This window comes from Mytilus californianus, unplaced genomic scaffold, assembly GCF_021869535.1.
Source record: "Mytilus californianus isolate M0D057914Y unplaced genomic scaffold, xbMytCali1.0.p SCAF_3, whole genome shotgun sequence".
Classification (NCBI taxonomy): domain Eukaryota; kingdom Metazoa; phylum Mollusca; class Bivalvia; order Mytilida; family Mytilidae; genus Mytilus; species Mytilus californianus.
In genome coordinates this window covers 20,116,133-20,137,211 of record NW_026262679.1, presented here as the reverse complement: position 1 = coordinate 20,137,211, position 21,079 = coordinate 20,116,133, and the positions used below count along the sequence as shown (strand labels likewise).

Sequence of the window (21,079 nt, the reverse complement as noted above, 5' to 3'; positions counted from 1 at the left end):
CAATGTATAAATGAGGAATTAAATTGTGTGTCGATTTGGGGTAAGATAGTCAAAATATGATATAAGTCCCATAACTTTCATAAAAATGATGGTATTATGTGGTCAACTACACGATGGCAAACAATCCTATCAAGTATGAGAGATTTCTGTCAAGTGGTATCCTAGAACTTGCATTTACAAGGTGAAACTTTTACAATACTGAAAAAAAATAGTTTAAGTCCCATAACTTCCGTAAAAATGGTCAGATCAAAATGACTGTATAATATGTTTTGACGACATATGATTGCAAACAATACAACCAAGTAAGAGAGCTTTCTAAGAGAGGATTTGTGTTTAAAAGGTGTTATTGTTAAAATCCTCCAACAAATGGCGAGTCTATTTCTATCAGAACAAGTACACAGACCATCATACACCTAGCTGCGTCACAAATATGGTGTTATCATTACTATTAGAATTCCTTCAACAATGAGGATAAAAATTTTGCCGTCGTATAAAAATTCAAGACCATGCATGCTTTTTAAGATCCAGCATGAACTTTATCATAAAGACGGACAACAATAATTCACTTGATCAAAAACAACAACTGGACAAGAGATAATATACTGTTGACAGAGATATGTCTCGCCTGTATGTAATATTTAGATATGCCAGTGCTTATACAACTACATAGCAAATACCCTTAACTTATCATTAGTGGTTCACCTTAAACTAACCTAATCACAAACTTTAACATGTTAACTATGCCAAAGTTTCAAATTCAATTTACCATGACTGAGGGGGCAGGGCCAAGTAATCTCTATGGAAATGAGTGAGTATCGCAATAAGAACCCCCATTCTGATATCAAATACATATATCTGTATGAAGATTTCCCTGAAATTTCACTAATTAGTGATTTTTCAGTAGTTGTTTAATGAGTCGTTTCTAATTTTGTATATATTTCCATATATCTAAATGTTCAGTATAGATCAGTAATTTCGCATTTTTGTCCATTTTTTAAACAAGAGCTGTCAAAATGACAGTAAACCGGATTCTTTAACATTTATTTGTGTTCTGGCATTAATCAATATCACAAGGACCAAAACTCCTAATAGGTAAAATTTATGATCATCAATATCAAACATGACTTCCATGTTGTCAACAATAACAACATATAAACTAGATAGAAAATGACCCTCTAGCAGGACAAACTGTGTGCCCTTAATGCATAAAGTAAAAAAAAATTACTAAGTCCACCTACCTAGGATTTTGAAAATATCTAAAAAAAAAAATGAATGAATTGTATAGTTTTCAAATGGAAAGGCAATAAATGCACGGACACGACAATTTTTAAACTTTCAAGAACCGTAACTCCTGAATGGTACAAGTCAAAATCGTGATTATTGAACTTGACCTCCATTTTGTTGTCAGTAACAACATATTAAAATTTAAAAAGGTTTGGTTGAACAGTTCATGAGTAAATGCACGGACATGACATTTTTTAAACTTTCAAGAACCGTAACTCCTGAACGGTAAAAGTCAAAATCGTCATTATTGAACTTGACCTCCATTTTGTTGTCAGTAACAACATATTAAAATTTAAAAAGGTTTGGTTGAACAGTTCATGAGTAAATGCACGGATACGACATTTTTTAAACTTTCAAGAACCGTAACTCCTGAACGGTAAAAGTCAAAATCGTCATTATTGAACTTGACCTCCATTTTGTTGTCAGTAACAACATATTAAAATTTAAAAAGGTTTGGTTGAACGGTTCATGAGTAAATGCACGGACACGACATTTTTTAAACTTTCAAGAACCGTAACTCCTGAACGGTAGAAGTCAAAATCGTCATTATTAAACTTGACCTCCATTTTGTTGTCAGTAACAACATATTAAAATTTTAAAAGGTTTGGTTGAATGGTTCATGAGTAAATGCACGGACAACATTTGGTTGCCGCCCGCCCGACCGACCGACCGCCCGCCGTACATCCCCAAATCAATAACCGACATTTTTGACACAAAAATCCGCTTAAAAACGCAATTATTAGTGCACACAATAATTTGAATTTACAGTACTGAAAATACTATTACAATCCTTGGTGGTTGTCAAGTTTGGTGTTGGTTTGTCTCTTATGTTTATATTTGTGATAGAAGGTGAGGATGAACAAACAAACTAACACAACAATTACATTTTTCTATAGCCAGGAATATGATTTTTTTTATGATAAATATCTTGGATTTAGACATACAGAAATCAAGTAATATTTCAAAGATTTTTATTTGAAATTTTTTGTCCTGCAAAATATTGCTGAATTTTAAAATATTTCAGTAAATTTGATACATAATACTGAAATAACATTATCAACATAATAAACTCACATCACCATTATAACAAATATATTACAATTCAGTCTTCTCAAAAGTTGTTGGCTAACTGACCCAAAAATCAGTTTCAGATACATATATCTATACGGCTTGTAGCTACTTTTTAAGAATCATCTAACCCTGGCTACTGAATTTTCACTGTCTTAGGTCAGTGGTCTAGCTTTTTATGGTGAAGACTATTACAATACAGTATTCAAACACTAACATGAACACAAGTTGTATTCTCAATATATCGTGTGTGATTAATTACTTACAGTAATGCCAATTTTACAACATGAACCCATTTTTCCAAGATAAAAAAAAAAACAATGTGAAAAGAAAATATAGCTTTTCAGGCCATTTTGTTGATACCTGAGATCCTCTCTTTCGTTTTAGTTTCTTGAAAGATATCAAAACATCAAAGCTAACATTAGAACCACAACCAAATAATTTTAATTATTAGTAGTGATATACATGAATGGTCCCAATTTTAAAATCTCTAATAGAAATGTTCATTTTATATGTGTTTTTAATAAAGATTATATAGAAATTTGCTATCTATAAGTTATGCCCAAATGAACTGGACAGTGCCAAAGGTTTGCTTCTTTCATGACTATAACAGAATAATTAGTTTCTATAATACCTGTAACAGATTAATTTAAGTTTCTTAGGAAACAGACTGATTAGTGTATTCATATTTGCCATAATGACCATATTTATTTCTAAAATCTATTCAATAAAATACATTCTGCATGTACAATAGTAAGTATTACCATCTTTTTGATATGTTTTATAATAAACAAACATTTTCAAATGAATCCAATTAATTTTATTTTACACTGACAGAAGTGATCATCTCTATAAAATAATATTTACTAAGCCTATACAGACATATGATCTGAGGATCTAAATGTCAGTTTAATAAAAAGAGAAAATGGCATAAAATTTAATCATCAATATATTGCCATTTTCTCTTTTTAGAAAATTCCCATTCAAAACTCAAAATGATGCACCAACAAAAATTATAAATACAGAATAATGAAGCTATCATGACCCTCTTTAATTTATTAGACTGAAATTAAATGACTTATAAAAAAAAATTAATTATATAGACTTTTTAACATTTTCTACTTTAAACTTTATAACTTTTTGAAAAATGAATTAATTCCATGGGAAATAACAAAGACAGGGAAAATCTTCTACATTTATCTCTGCAAATAAGGTAAGAGTTTGAAAAATAATTGGAATGTGACTTCAATGTGTCCATCACGTTAATATTTTTTCTCAAGAGAAGCAGTCTTCTTTGTCATATAATACATGCATAGAAAAATCTCTCACCTTCCTAAAATTGACGAGCAAATTAAATCTAAAAGTGTAAATCCAAAGGACTAGATATGTACAATAGTATGCCACATAATGCCATTGTACAAATGCAATCCTAATTAGATATAAAATAATTATATTGATATTACAAAATTATCAGCCTGATTTTGACATTCAATTTGTTTGTTATATCATTATACACATATGCTTGTCTACCTACCTACCTAACATGAGCATTGATGTCATACAAACAAAAAAATAAACAAGGGAGATAATTTGAATTAGAAAAAATCCTAATTATCAAGATACTTGGATACAAAGTTGAAGAATCTACTGATATTTAATTACAACTTTGTGTTTGGTTCTTCAAATCAATTTTGAAAAAAATGCTTGAATGCCAAATGGTTCATGGAACAGTTGGTGAAATTATTTATAAAATAATAGACCTTCCTTCCAGATGAATTGTATTCAAAATCACTCTATGAACCAGCTCAGTGCATTTTGCCAATATTATATATTTTACTCCAATCTATCAAAAATATTTAGCCCTAATATTCATATAAAATCTTCCAAAAATTGTAGATAGTGAATCACTAACAATGACTATGATTGGTATTGCACATGAAAAGCATTACATACACATGAGCACCAAGAAAGTAGAACTTTACAAACAACCTTTATAAATAATAATATATCTGGCTGATCTGAATGTTTATATGATCTAAAAGCTGCTACCTGGGAATGTGTAAAGTTTTAATGGATAAACAACAAAAAATTTTAAAAATAATTCTCCATTTGAAACTATGGGTAGCTCAAAAATACAATGTGACAAAAATCGATACAAATTTTGGTTCATTTGATGCTAACACAAACCTGCCAAGTTGCCGAACTTTTGGAGCTACATATACAAAGTGGGAGATCTCCCTCTTTATAGATACACTAAGGGGGAGATTTTGTCTAAAAACCATTTTTCATTTAAAATTTTGCATTAAGGTTCAGAGTATTTTAACAGTTCCACACACACAGATAAAATTTAATTATCTATAAATGGATTTAATTAGTTAAAACAACATTCCAGATGATATTGGTAATCGTAAACTTTGCAAATAGCATCATTTTAACATCACAGTGAAAATCATTCTAATAAAATCCTATCAAAACAACAATGTACTCAATAGATGAAAGGGTGATTTTCCATAGCAGTAAATTTTAACCTTACTCACAGATAACAGGTCCAAAAATTGAGATTTCAAATTTTTAAAGGAAAAAGAGGGAGTCTCTGTCCTAGATCTGGTTAGTTGGCAGGAATGGGCCAAAGTTAGAGAAAAGAGTGTTTAATATTAATACTTAATGATAAAGGCTCTCCGATCTTCTTGTGAAAAAAATGCAACGTATTTGAAACTATTTATTTTTGAAAAATGAGTGAAAAGACACCATGTTGTTCAATAAAAACATAGTAAATATACATATTTATAACATATATGTTTATAAAACAAATAGTAACAGTGATATGTCTCACTTTCTTTGCAGTAAAATTAAAAGCATCCATAAAATTTATCACCCCTAAAGACTGCATACTTTTGAAACTATAAACATTGAATAATACAATTAGTGCAAATTCCCTAGAGCATGACTAAATTTTTGGACCTCCAACTCCAAATTATTTTGGGGAGGGGGCTATTAAAAAAATTGTTGCAAGCAAGACAATCTCTTTAGCACTTATCATATATATATCCTCATCTCATGAGTTTTCGTGCTATTAAGAATGCATTGTGACGTCACAATTTCCATTAAAAAAGCATGCATAGACAAATTCATATGACGTACGAAAACATGATCTGACCATAATTCTTCTTTTCATAACTTAAAAAAATTCTAATTCACATGTTAAATTTGTACTGAGTATTCATTTTAACAGATTCATTTATATGTAATAACATGAACTACATATATACAAAAGAAGTTGAATAAATTCAAATTACAAAAAGTGGAAATACTGATATTTTGTTTACCTAAATTACATTTTTGTATCACATACACATGCTACATGTATAAACAAACCAGATTTTGTTTTTGAAAATGTCCCACTTTCTAACTGTTGCAATATATATTTTACTACATGTATATCAAGTACAGTGTATTTGTAAAAATGAGATTAAGTACATCATTTAAAAATTTCTTATTATAACAAAACCATTCCCTTTATTGACTTTAACTTTATTACACCAGCCTGTCATGATCAGTAAAAAAAAAGGATGAGAGACAGGAAAAAAACTATCCAGAATAAAATATCACATGACTTAGCCATCAAGACTTGCTTCTTAACTCATAATATACTAATATAACTAAGGGAACCAGTATAGCTACAACAATAATCACTAAAACAATAGTCCACCATCGAACCCCACAGTCTACCCAGTTGACAGCTGCTGGCTTTTTAGGAAAAGGCTGTATTCGTCGACTGGTAAGTAATGACACAACCTCATCTAAAGAATTTCTGTCACCTCTTGTGTTCCGTATTTTAGATAAATCTTTGTCCATATTCTTCAAGAATTCTTTGGCTTCTTTTGACTGGCTACGAAACGTGTCATTAATGCTAATAGTTCTAATGACTTGAAGCTGAGTCTCTGGGTCACTAAGGTCATGTAAAGATTCACTATCTGTCTCAGTTGATCCCATGAAGCCAACATTCTCCTCTGTTTCATCAACAATAGTCATTCCATTCTTTATCTTATCATCCACTTCCTCCTCTTTTTGTTTGTCAAGCATTTCTGTTAAAAATGAGTACTGTTTTACTGGGATTTTAATTGAACGACGGCTATAAAAGTCTTGGTCTGTTATAAAATTATTCACCCTCTTCAATTCAGCCACCTATGAAATATATAGAAAAATCAATTACAATTAGTTTCAATCAAAATAAGTTTCAATGTTAACAATATAATAAAAGTAAATAATGGTAGCTACATGTATTTATCCAATTTTATAAACAAATCATGCACTAATATCTGTTTCCGTTGACAGCAGTTTTACAAGTCTGTTCTTGGAATATATATTGTACATGTTTTTTTACCAAATTACTGATGATAAATTTGTATTTTCAGTTTGTTTAAGAATTGAATGCTTCTTTTTGTAAATTTATTGGGGTGTAAAAGCGTTGACTGAAGTACATTTTGTATGAAGCGCAGAAGCACTTCATTCTAAAAATTTGTAAGGGTTCCGCGGAACCCAATGTCTCGCCTACTTTTGCTGTTAATCGCAGGCTCAACAAAAATGAGGAAAAAAATTAAAAAGTACTCCTCTCTATACTATCTTTTGATTGTAAGTAGCTTCTGCCAAGTTTGGTAAAAATCCAGGATAATTTATGAACCTAATAAATGTTTTAAAAACTTAAACTGCAGAATGTATGTAATGTTGACTGGAAGAAAAACTAAGTCCATTTATAAGTAAAATACGGAAAAAATGGAACAAAATTTTATCAAAATTTCCTTCTAGATACTAGCTTTTGATAATAAACAAGCTTCTGTCCAAGTGGGGTACAAATCCAGGATAGTTTAAGAAAGTTGTTAAAACTTTAAAAACTTTAACCACAGAGTGAATGTAATGTTAACTGGCAGAAAAACTAAGTCCATTTATAAGTAAAACACAGAAAAAATAGAATTTTTTTTTTTTTAAATTTACTTCTGGATACTATCTTATGATCATAAACAAGCTTGTTTCCAAGTTTGGTAGAAATCCAGGATAGTTTAAGAAAGTTATTAAAATTTCAAAAACTTTAACCACAGAGTGAATGTAATGTTTCCTGGCAGAAAAACTAAGTCCATTTATAAGTAAAATACGGAAAAAATGGATTTTTTTTTTTACAAAATTTACTTTTGAATATAATCTTGTCAGATCATAAACAAGCTTCTGTCCAAGTTTGGTAGAAATCCAGGATAGTTTAAGAAAGTTATTAAAATTTCAAAAACTTGAACCACAGAGTGAATATTTGTGGATGCCGCCGCCGACGACGGAATGTAGGATCGCTATGTCTCGCTTTTACAACAAAAGTTGAAGGCTCCACAAAAATGTGTGCATGGTCAACGCTTTTACAACCCTATAAAATTACCAAAAGAAGCATTCAATACTTATAATTACATTCTTTTACTAGGATCATGAAAACATGATTGCTATCAAGTTTTTCTTTTATTTACCTGTGCTTAATATTAAATTTGTTTTAAGTAAGTAAGTGCAATCAAATATATAAGTGATTTGATTGGAAGAATTAAATATGTGTTCTGTTGATTATTATAACTTAACATTAAAGAATATTTATTTATCTATATAAATGAGGGTCTGGATGGGGTTTACAAAATACAGAATATAATGGGCAAAATGTGCAGAATAAAGGGCAAAAAATATAAAAAATAGAGAAAAAATAGGCCTTAAAAATAAAGAATGTTGGACAAAATTTATAAAGAATAGAGAAAAATGGTTTAAAAATTAATTACAGAATTGAAGGACCTCCTTTCTAGACACTCATAAATCGCAAATTAACACTCTTTGAGATCAACAAAAACAATTGTTTTTTTCAGTCTTGTTCAACAATATTTAATTGTAGCTTATATACTACCAGATTCCATATTCAAAGAGCTTGATATTTCTGAGAGAAGAGATGAACATTGTTTCTGTTGATCATAAAATTCTTGTCAAAGAAAACTTTAACTGAACACAAGAATAAATGGAGTTGCGCATACCTGCCAACTTTTGAAAATCCCCATGGGGTTTTAGTGTGTGACAACAATTTCAAAGGTTACAATTCTTTGCGGCGTTTTTTGTGCGTGCTGTTTTGTGCTCTAGAAAAAGTGCCATATCTTCTTTTTTTATATGGTATACTGATGATGAGCTTATAAGCTCATGCGGGGTTTACATCAATGATATAGCAACCAAATGCATACCTGTCAACCTCTGAAAATGAAAATGCTGGTCCTGACCTGCATTGAGGAGGAAAATCTCAGGTCAAAATGCTTACATTTTTTTTCAGCTGAATTTAAGTATTTAGGGGATATTATTTATATCTTAAATCAAATACCAGTTTCCAAAACATATTCACATGGTAAAGTATTTACTGAAAATAATTTAATACTTTAATTTTATCTTTTCATATTGCATTTATTGATCTTTGAAATAATAAATAAATTAATTATACTATCTCAATTCAAACCATCATGACCATAACCCCTCTTATTGTTTCACTTGCAATGTTGTAACATAACCCTTATGGTTTGTTCTAGCTTATTAGTTGCATTACAGATATAATATCATTAAATAAATTGCTTTACTTTATATTCCATTTAAAAGAAGTTTATGTTAGATAATATAATCTAAAATCTAAGTACCTAAAGGAAGTAGAGATAAAAAAAAATAAAATTTCAAAACATTAATATTTTAATTGTCCGAAGAAAGTTAAAATCTTTTCAGTAATATTCTTATACATCTTTGCATTTAATTTGCCTTAAATTTAATCTTTTTACTAAGAAACATCTATTTAAGGAGTATACTGTGAAAAGGGTAAAAAAAGGGGAGTAACTTCTTCTTAGTATTAGCTTCCTATAGACAGGAACACCTCTAATAATATTAGAGTATAAGGGTAGTTTTGTAGAGAAAATTTTGTATTTCAATCAACTAAGTACAGCACACTATGTACACTGTTTTGTTTTTATGAATGTCACTTTAAAAGTTATATATACAGTATTCATGGTATTGGCCTTTATTTTGTTTAGTTTTACAAACTTTTATTATTTACGTGTGTGGTTGTTATGTATGTCAAAATCAATAGCTGGATAAAAATAAGAGATACTCAAAAGGATTTAATTTACATAGGGAATTTCTTTAAGTATACATGACATGCAACTCCAATTTTTTTGTCAAACATCTTTGATGATGATGATGATGATGATGATGATGATGATGATGATGATGATAATGATTAGATTGATGGATGCTTAACGTCCAGCGGCAAATCAATATGCATATTCAGGACGAGAACATGTTAATGTAGTATGAATATTTACCCTGCTTTGTTCTGGACCGACATGCTTAGCCAGATTTTTAACGTGCTAGTTCACAAGGTAACAGTCCTCAGGAAGACATGTCAACTTACACTGACACATTATTCTAACTCTGAGCCGAACAGTCTTTGCTCTTACTCCTTGATGCCTCGTGCTTTAATAGCAGAGAAGCAGCAAATTCCAATTTTAAAGTCTTTGGTTTGACCTTGCCGGGGTTCAAACCCAGGACCTCCTGCACTTGAGGCGAACACGCTACACAAGACCACCAAGGCAGTCAAATATCTTTGAAATACACAAATTATTCATAACCTTAGGCTAAGGTACATTGTGTAATTGATGATAATTTACAGTGAGTTTGACACCAAAGCTGTCAAGTGAAGTCATGCACTTAATAGCTCACAAATTCGGGTCAGTTGACAGGTATAGAAATGACACAAATAATCAGAACCAGTCTAGAGAACAAAATATACAATATGTCAGGTGATAATGTTACTCAAAAATCATTTTGATACACACCGGAAACCTTACATGTATGATAACACTTACATCCAAATAGGAATCTGATTAAATGTGCAAGAATCTGACACTATCTGTTCTACTTTGATAAAAAAACTTTTTGAAATCCTCCAGTTTAGTGAAAAGGTATACACCTTCATCAATTTTGAGGCAGAAATTTCATTGGCTGATGTTATACATGTTATAGTTATCAGAACTGAGTGTTGTCAGATGCTTGTAAGTGAAGTGTCAACATGTCATGAAATAGAAGTTCCTTCATAAAATTTGCACTCCAAGTGGAATAAATATACTGTACTGGTATATCATTCATACCTGCCAACCTCTAAAACCTTCAAAGAGGGAGATCTCCCCCTCAGCTATGACAGTTGAGGGGGAGATTTTGCGAGAACGACATTTTCAAGTAAAATACATGACATGTTAACGTATTCATGATCATCTACAAAACACCAATAAGAGTTAATAAGGCCACACCAATTTGATTTTTAGTTCTTCGGACAAAAGCTCCAAAAAATATGGGGCGAGCGAGCGAAATTTTTTTGATTGTATTTATTTCTTGAAAATGAGTTTTGTTGAGGCGGGTGCTCTACAAGTGGAGCGAGCGGTATAATTTTTTTTTTAAATTGTGCGATTTAGAATATTTGTACATGTTAAAACTGGGGTACTTCAAAGAAAAAGGAGGATAAACATGCTCTTATGCATATAATTTGATGTATTTGTGCCTGTAGTAGTCTGTACCATACCCAACTTTTTGGTTCGCTTTGGTTTAGTATAATTTTGATTATTTTCGTCAAATAAGCTTTGACTGTGTGAATTTTCATTTAAATTCATACATGTGTATATATTAAGGAAGCATATCAGATGCAGTTTAGCAAGAGGAATTATGTTAGTTAGGTAAATGAAATGTGTTGAATACAATTAAAATATGTGTATGTATTCCAAAAAAAATGCCCTTGAAAAATATTAAATATCTTTTGATATAGTTGTTTTCATTATATGGTAATGATTGTTTATTGGCTGCTTGACATCCAGTTTGAACTATTTATCCATAATAGGATCAACATAATGAGTGAGGTGAATATTTCAACAACATCCTGAGTAAGATAATTATATTGCTATGCATGTAGATCTCAATGTATACGTATTAAAACATTTAATCCCGCTGCAAATGTTTGCACCTGTCCTAAGTCAGAAATCTGATGTACAGTAGTTGTCGTCTGTTTATGTAGTTCATACGTGTTTCTCGTTTCTCGTTTTTATATAGATTAGACCGCTGGTTTTCCCGTTTGAATGGTTTTACACTAGTAATTTTTGGGGCCCTTTATAGCTTGCTGTTCGGTGTGAGCCAAGGCTCCGTGTTGAAGGCCATACCTTGACCTATAATGGTTTACTTTTATAAATTGTTACTTGGATGGAGAGTTGTCATTTTGGCACTCATACCACATCTTCCTATATCTTTTCCCTTAAAATACATTTAACCACATTCACATGCATTATTCTGACTTAGCAAAATACTTTTTCCTTTTGCCCCTGAAACCTGCAATGTATTTCAAACTGGAAGTGGTTGCACCAATAACACATCCCTAATTATCATGATTATTATTAGCATGCCAATCCCAATACCACCACTTTGGTCTCGAATGTTGGAACTCTTAAATTTTCCCTTACAAAAGAGTTCTGATTGCATGTCAATAGACTAACAAGGGGATATGGGGTTTTCATTAAAATAAGATAAATCTGTCATTTTTCAAAAATTCATGTGAATTTAATATTAATTTCATCCAAGACAGATAGCTCTAGATATCTATGTCTGTTGTAGTCGAGATTACTCTGACATCCAACGGCTGTTTGCCAGACAAGCTGGGGCCGTGGGACAACAGCCCCCCATCTTGTCTGGCAAACAGCTGTTGGACGTCGGAGTAGTCTCGGACTATGTCTGTTCAAGGAATTGTATATTTAAATATCTAAATATACAATTCCTTGGTCTGTTGAAACAATGATCGGGGATGACAATGGTTCTAACAAGTACTGATGTGATCGTGGTCATCTAACGAAAGATTTTTTTATTTTTGTCTCCTAGAACAGGTAAAACGAAACGCATTTCAAATAACTGTGTGTTTAATAACTACGTGTCCTCGGCAATGATCTGACAGAACTTCATGTTGGCATCCCGATTTTTGACCTTTTATTTACAAATCGATTTATCACACGTGCGTTTGAATCGCTCGGAGCAATATATGCACGAGAAAAACGTCTAAGAGAAAAAAATGTCAAGGATAAACTAATTTTGGAGCGGCATGCGGCCCAAAAATTGGCGGAAGCGGTAATTATTTTTTTTTATTGAAAAGTCAATTTCTCCAAACCAGGAGCGGGAAAATCCAAAGAACTATTAATCAAATTGGTGTGGCCTAAATATACTTATTTCTTCAATTCATGGTTATAATCTAACAAGGTGGGGTTTTTTTTTAAGCCTTTTTCAATACCTCCAAGTCTCATAACTCACAACATTCCATATTTTGATTTTGTTGTTAGTCTCACACTTAGCATGCTTTCAAACATCACACAGACAACCAGAAGAAATCGAAAAGTTGATTGAACATTATGTGCAAAAGGATTCATTGCCAAGTGAACTTGGTCGTAAAAATTTAAAATCTTTCATTCAAATCTGCTTGACATTTCTATTTGTAGTTATCTATTTCTTCTTTATTACACTGCCGCTTAGTCCAGACAAAGACCTCTAGTCTATCTTGTTGGAGTTGACATAGCAGAACTGAATTTCAAATACTTTTACATCGTACATAAAAACTACTGACGAAAGTTTTCAAATGATCACCGATTGTTTATTTATTTCTATTCAAAGTAATGAAAAAGCCAGAGAATTACGAACACAGGTTATTCCAGGTTAAAATATCAGAAAGTGGAAGATTCTATACTCCCGCGTGGGAGCGGACGGGCAAGAGGGAGATTTCCAGAATTTTGTCGATTGCTCGGGAGACTCCTGCTCAAAACAGGAGGGTTGGCAGGTATGATCATTATATACATAATTTGTTCCATATGAAAAAAAGGCATAAAATATATGTTCCAACAGCAACAGATATATGTACATGTATTACGACCAGGGCTTCCAAAATTATTTTTAGCCAGCCGGACATTTTATATATTATCCCAATTTTAATTCCTTAAGACTAAATAAACAAAAGGCAATTATGGTAATCAGTTGCCGAGTTGGCCATCCCAATGATTGACATTTTAATTTGAAAAAAAAAAACGATATGAAACTTTCTTTGATTCAAATTCGAAGTTCTGACGTAAACTGTTAAATTGGCAGTGCATCATTCCAAGTGTGCAACATCAGCGTACTTATATCTGCCTTAGACTCTTTATTTGTGCAAAATAACGTTGTCAAAAACTTTACTTTCGTTTATAAATCTAATACCGGATGTTATCTTGACAATTGTAAAACATGGACCAGAGTCGGATACGTAAATTCCGTGTAAGTAGCTCTTTCTACGTTATTTCTTCAAAAAAATATTCGAAATAAACGTGAGTTAAAGGTATCAATGACAATTTAAGCATTTTTTGAAGAAATTAGGATGCATAATTAAATTTCACACCTGCGCACACGCACACACGTGAACTAGTTCAAACAGAGACATGTCTCTGGTTTAAACAACGTGGTTATCACGATTTTTCATTTTCACCTTTATAATTTTTTCATCAACTCATATTTGTAAACGTATTTCTGATAATTTAAATCTTTTTGACTAAATTAATTAGATGCAAACCGCTGAAATGTAAGAAAATAACTTTGAATAGACCGATCAATGTCCGGTTCAAAATAGTTTACCTGTCACCTGAACATGTAAATTTCAGCTGTTAGACAACTAATTAGCCTTTTTTTAAAAGAGAAGGTATTAAAGTAGGGGTTGTTTTGATAGTACTTAATGATCATGTCACTTTTATGACCGGAAATGTGTGGCTGTTAAAGGCAAATGGTTGGGTCAAAAAGATCGTGAATTATGTTAAAATGACCGTTTAAGAAAGCCTTGAAAACTAAAAAGTAGATGACCGTTTCATGCTTTGCCCAGCCGGAATTTTACCGGACATTATACAAATGTCCGGAATATATGACCGTTTTGGAAGCCTTGATTACGACATTGTTTATAACAAAGTTTCTGGGGATCATTCTATGAATGCATTTGTTCTGAGTTCCCTGAAGAGGATAAGTCCAGAATCAAAAGAAATGTGCATTAAACACAGCAAAATTTGGTAAAAACATTAAAATTGTATAAACGCACCGGACATCCAAACTGTAAGGAAAGACTTTGTAATGTGTCTCCATCAGTGATTTTCCTATCAAACAAAAGTGGTTCATTTTTCTTTTTGTTCTTTTTAGTTTGTTGGTTCCTGGATCGCATTTCAGACATCTCATATTCAACGATTTCATCCTCCTCGAGGTCTGCATCGCCAAATACGTAGACCCGGGATTTTTTAACATTTTGGATTTGTGCATATGGATAATCTTCATTTTTTTTAAGGAGAGAATCCCGGGTGTTTGGTCTAGCATAACCTCTACTCATGCCAATCGCAGACTGTATGAATTTGTATTAAACTGATGTTACAATATCCAAAATCCTGTCATCGTGCTGATTTTTAGTTAATCCGTCTGACAAGTGACATGTCAAAGTTGAGCGGAAGTGCTTGGCAAAATAACTCATTCAGAACTTTTCTGATCTTTAGCTCAAAAGATAGAGTGACATTAATTACTTCCGAAAAACCTTTGGGATGCGTTCTAAAATTAATGTCAATCGTTAATATATATTGTACAGTGTATATGACTATATATGGGTGATGGTGCTAATAACAGTAAGTTAAAACTAAGTCTTTAGTAAATGTTAATATATGTTCAAATTATTTATATATTTATCCTTTGGGAGTGCTCCTTAGATAGGAGAAACCTACCAGTAAACAGAAAACAGTATGGCGAGTCGAACAGATCCCTTTTCTGTGACATTTTGTCGCGCGCCATAGGGTTTAGACCAATCTCGAGTTGTTCATTTGATGTAAATAACGTCATTGGCAAAAACGATAAACCATAAGCATTCAGACAGGAAAAATACGGGAAAACTCTCAAAATATAGTTATTGAAACCTGAGATAGTCAATATGTTATGTCCAAAATCAGTAGCGTAGCTAAGCGATTTTTAAGTGTACGCCCGAACCTCGGCGAGGGGTTTGAGGGTCCCCAGCGGGTACAGTACAAATTGCCCTAAAAAAATGATAAAATACTGAAAAATGAAAAAAAATATAATTTTTAGACTGAAATTTGCTGACTTATAAAAGTTTTGAAATCATTTAAAAATAAAAGAATATATCTCCCCCATGCAAAGCTCTGATTCTTTGTCCGGAATTGGCTATACTTTAGGTATGTTTTATTTTGATCAGCTCTTCCAATGTTTTTATTAGGTTTTGGATTTTCAAATATTTCGGCCTCGAGCATCACTGATGAGACATAAAATTGTCGAAATGCGCATCTGGTGCAAAAAAAATCGTACAGTTGGTGTTAACATTTTTACATAAAATTCGATGAAGTTTTAAATTGACAAAGTAATTGATGCGTAACAAACAGTATCTACTTGTTAACTAATAAAAACAATGTTCTTTTCAGTAAAATGCGGAAAAATTAAAAGTAAATTTTCATAATTATGCTCTGGATACTCTTTTGATCATAAAAAAGTTTCTGCCTATATTCTGTAAAATTTCTAATTTACATGTCTGTCATATTTGTTTTTCGTAAATTGTTTTAAATATTAAGCCGTTAGTTTTCTAAATTGAATTGTTTCATATTTTTCATATCGGGGCTTTTTATAGCCGACTACTAGTATACGGTATGGGTTTTTCTCATTGTTGAATGCTATATTTATACAGCGTACGGTTGCTTATAATTGCTTACATCCACTTCATTTTAACTTTGATGGACAGTTGTCTCATTGGCACTCATACCACATATCGCAAACAATCTTTAATTATCCAAATTGAATGTCAAATATACACTAGTGAGTCGTCATTGAAGAAGGATCGAGCGTTGGAAAGAATTATAAGCACATTATATTCAAACTTCATCAAAGAGACTATTGAATTGTTAAAAATGTCAGGACCTTAATCTAGACTTAAAGCTGGGGCATAATATAATGACTATAATAGTCCCAGCTTAAACGGCAAGGATAGAATAAATCGGATGTGAAGCCTTCCAGCTCTGGTTCAGATTTCACATCAACAAATACCTGAATGAACCTCACATACTGACATTGACATTCTCAGATGGATGACACAGTACATTAACAAAAAATTCAATCTATAAAATAAACCTCAGTTACTAGTATTCTAACTTGATTCCCAAGCAGGTATGGGGATGTTACGGGGGGGGGGGGTTTCTCTTCCCTTCTGAATTTTTTTTTCAAGCAATTTGGAATCAACCAGTTTATTTAACCCCTCCAAAAAATGAATGATTGGTCAGCCCTGTCCAATTTGATGAACGATACTTTATTGTTTGAATATTTCAATGTCGTATTTTTTATGAAGGATCTGTAGTACTTACAACATGATTCACGTATTTATTCAAAATTACTTCTAGATCCTTATAGAAATTAACCTCAATCAGAACGTAACGGATATATGAACGTGTTCAACAGGATTTACTGCTTAACTAAAGGTCTATGCTGGGCCGTGAAGGTTGAGATTGTATAAAACATATTCTTGAGATTTCTTATTGTACTGCTTCAATTTTTGATATCGCTTATATCAGTCAGATGTTATTGTAAAATTATTATGATTCTTAGATTTTTTTCATGATAAAATGACCAGAACATTTTATATTTTGTGAATTCGTAAATTTTGCATCTTAACTGCTGATAACCGTTTTCGCTTCACCTGGACCCCTACCAGAGCTCTGGCCTGGACCTGCCGTAGGCCTTTGGTGGTTGGATCACCAGACAGACTTCGGCAATTTGTGCCTATACTATATATATATATATGATTCATTTCATACCTAGCGAATCCCCTGGAATCAGATGACGGGAAAGGTATTAAGAATTTTGTTTAAAGTTACTATTCATAGAATACTAGTAATCTAAACTAAATAATGAAAAATGGGGACAAATCTGCATGGTCTTGACACAAACAATATAAAGCATCAAGCATTAAAGATTTATTTAAAGTCGGGTATACATATAACAATACAACATAAGCCCTGTAGAGCACATACATATGATAAACACAAGGCATAAAACGTATAAAACAGCATAGCATAAATACTAATAACAAAGTGCACAGAAAATTATAACACTTTTGAATTAATAAGCCAGTGATTGAAGCAAACAATTATATAAATCTATCCAGTCAGTTCCAGTATTTTACCAGACATATTGATGCCCTCATGAATGAAGTCTTTTCATTCAACAATTTATTGAAATAAAGTTTGACATGAACTATATAAGGATTTTGGAATTCGTGGATGTAGGGTTCCATTTCAATTGAAATAAAAGCATTTAAAACCAAATAAAATGTATTTAAAGTCGGTAAAAAGCATACAATACGGTTAAACATAAGCTCTTTAGAGCTTATAAAACCGACACACTAAAACTACATGCATAACAAATAACATCAGACAAACATGCAATGTGTATGTGTGTTGAAAAAACATAAGTTTATCACTTGAACACATACACATGCCTAGCAAAGCAATAAAAAAGCAAACATAAAACGCAGATAAACTGACATTCATGACTTTCTTGTTTATTTGACCTGTTGATACTAATTGTAATGCTTTTTTGTTATTTAATGTTATTCAGGGTTATATCTGGTCTATACGCCAGCTTTGATAAGTGTTTGGTTTTACTATAAATTTTCACTTCTTCGTACAATGAACATCAAAATTATTTATTTTGTAAAAATTTTTCCTTTCTCTCTTTGGACTGTACACGTATACCTAACAATAAAATTATTTTCATTTACCTGTGTTTAAAGTAATTGCAAATGGCTGATATTTTTGTTCAAGCATATTGTTTTTCTTAAATTGTTTAACATTTCACAGCGGTATAACATGTTACTTAATTATTCTTCCCTTAGTTTATTTATTTTGTATTTACATTGTATCATAGATCAAATTTATTTGTTCAGTGTATGTTCACTGGTGTCTAATATGTCTTTTGATTGAGTTAAGCCATTCCAATTGATATTTTATAGTGTGTCTTTCTATGTTGTGATGTTACACTATTGTTTCAGATAAGGGTGAAGGTTTGGTACCATCAAAACGTTTAAACCCGCTGCAATTGTTTGCACCTGTCCCAAGTCAAGAATCTGATGTGCAGTAGTTGTCGTTTGTTGATGTGGTTCATAAGTGTTTCTCGTTTCTCGTTTTTTATATAGATTAGACCGTTGGTTTTCCCGTTTGAATGGTTTTACACTAGTAATTTTTGTGGCCCTTTATAGCTTGCTGTTCGGTGTGAGCCAAGGCTCCGTGTTGAAGACCGTTCTTTGACCTATAATGATTTACTTTTATAAATTTTGACTTGGATGGAGAGTTGTCTCATTGGCACTCATACCACATCTTCTTATATCTATGCATGCAGTAACTGATAATCATTAAAAGAATTTGAAGCATTTATATCAAGTTTGATAGGTATGCAACAAAAATATAAAACCAGAGTATATAACTGTAAATATAACTTCTACACCTCACTAAGATCTTCATGAAAAATATCGACACGAGGTGTGCTCCAAATTCCCAACCAAACTTTTTACTAAACTGACCCAAAGGCGTCTCAGAGTGAGGCTTCTACATACCTGATTGAGTGCAACCATGGGTAGTTGTCCAAAAGGGAATATCAGCTATATTGTCATTTCTGAAAGAGTATAGCTACAGCTTTCAATGAGGTCATATATCAAAAAAATAAATACATATTAAACTGTACGGAATTGCATTTAGTAATATCACTGAATCATATGTCCAAACTGTTGAGCAGAAGCACGCCAGTCATTATCAAAATCACTGCAAAATGCATTAATGATTGTCTTTCAATAAGAAAAAAATCTAAATTCTTAGTATGTTAATATTTTTGAACATGATAATTGATGATCAGTTAAGAATACGCCAATAAATGTAGTCATTTATCATTATATATATATATATTTCATCTTCATATGAAAGCCACTATCACTCTCTTTTTTTACTGGACTGTTGTCAGTTTGATCGTCTAGACTTTATAATCATGGCCTTAACAATTTATTATAAATGTGTTTATTCTAATAAATATTGCCCTATTCATAATACATCTTGAGATATATAGTTGTCATTTCCCAAGTATTTTTTTCGAACACACCTTAGGTTTCATTCCGTCAACCTGTTCTTTTGTTTAAAATCGCGTTTGCGTTTCCGGTTATAATCTGTGACATCGTACTATAGGGGCGTGTTTTTTTGTTCTTCGGTAGTGAGCCAGAAGAGGTCCATTTCTGTTTTTTTGAATAGGGAAGATCTTCTGGCTCTCTTCCATCTCTTCTTTTTTGATAGGTAGTTTAGACGGCAGAGGCACATAACAAACATGGCGTCGTTTAGTCTAAATGACATTAATAAATTTATGAATGCAGATATATTAGAATGTGAGCTGTGTTATAAACGTTTTTATGGTATGACAGTCTTAGTAGGACATCCGTGTAGGACGATAAGCTGGATAAATATAAGAACCGCACGGACAATAACAGTTAAGGGACGACTATTTGATATTCTAGGGAAGGGATTTTGATTGATTATTGTTTAACGCTACTTTCAACACTAAGTTGGGCTATTCCGTGGTGGTCAGTTTAAATTTATAGATCAAGGATGGGGAAGGGAAGAGGGCATTATTAACTTTTTTAATCTGTCGCTAATTATGCCTATTTTTCAGCTCTTATCAGGCGACTATATTATATATGAAATCCTCCTGTCCCCCACCCCAATAAATGAATAAATATCAAATGGTTTTTCTTCTTATTTAACACAAGTTTAAATTGATTGATTGTTTGTTGCTAATTTTTAACGCCCAGTGACAAAAATGTCATGCATGTTCAGGACTCGGTTCAGGAAAACACGAGTTTAAAATTCAGGCATATGATATAAAAACGAAGAGATGTATGATTGCTAATGAGGCAACTATCCACCGGAGTTCAAATATGAAGTGGATGTAAGCAATTATAGGCAACCGTAATTAAGGCCTTCAACAATGACAAAACCCGATAATGTATTAAAAGTCGTCAATAAAAGGCCCGACGTGAAAAGTGTGAGAAACAATTCAAACGAAAAAACTAACGGCCTAATTTTACATAACAAAATAATTTACAAAATATCAAAGTCGAGGCATGAACCAACGACAACCACTAAACTATAGGCTCCTGACTTGGGACAGGCACACAAAGAATATGGCAGGGTTGATATAAAAACGAAGATTGCCAATGAGACAACCCTCCACAAGAGACCAAATGACACAGCAATTAATAGCTATAGGTCACCGTACGGCCTTCAACAATAAGCAAAGCCCATACCGCAAAGTCGTCTATAAAAGGCCCCGAAATCACAAATGTAAAACAATTCAAACGAGAAAACTAACGGTCTAATTAATGTACAAAAAAATGAACGAAAAACAAGTATGTAACACAGCAACAAACGACAACCACTAAATCACAGGCTCCTGACTTGGGACAGGCACATACATACAGAATGTGGCGGGGTTAAACATGTTAGCGGGATCCGGCCCAACCCGCCCCCTAACCTGGGACAGTGGTGTAACAGTACAAGAACATGTTTGTGAGCGCTTAATCCTT

At 32.3% G+C, this 21,079-nt stretch overlaps 1 protein-coding gene across 1 annotated transcript; it reads right to left on the bottom strand.

The window, feature by feature from the left end:
• Positions 1-2,238: 2,238 nt before the first annotated feature.
• LOC127734076 (lysM and putative peptidoglycan-binding domain-containing protein 3-like) lies at positions 2,239-14,928 on the bottom strand. The gene is made up of 2 exons (XM_052243701.1): positions 14,525-14,928; positions 2,239-6,537 (listed from the first exon to the last, which is right to left on the bottom strand). The coding sequence occupies exons 1-2, from the start codon at positions 14,804-14,806 to the stop codon at positions 5,974-5,976; spliced, it is 846 nt and encodes a 281-aa protein (XP_052099661.1). The 5' UTR covers positions 14,807-14,928; the 3' UTR covers positions 2,239-5,973.
• Between the last annotated feature and the right edge of the window lie 6,151 nt (positions 14,929-21,079).

Coding starts and splice junctions, on each gene's coding strand:
- LOC127734076 (XM_052243701.1), bottom strand. CDS start 14,806: ATGAGTAGAGGTTATGCTAGACCAAACACCCGGGATTCTCTCCTTAAA. Junction 6,538..14,524: donor CCTTACAGTTTGGATGTCCG/GTGCGTTTATAC, acceptor TATATTTCATAG/GTGGCTGAATTGAAGAGGGT.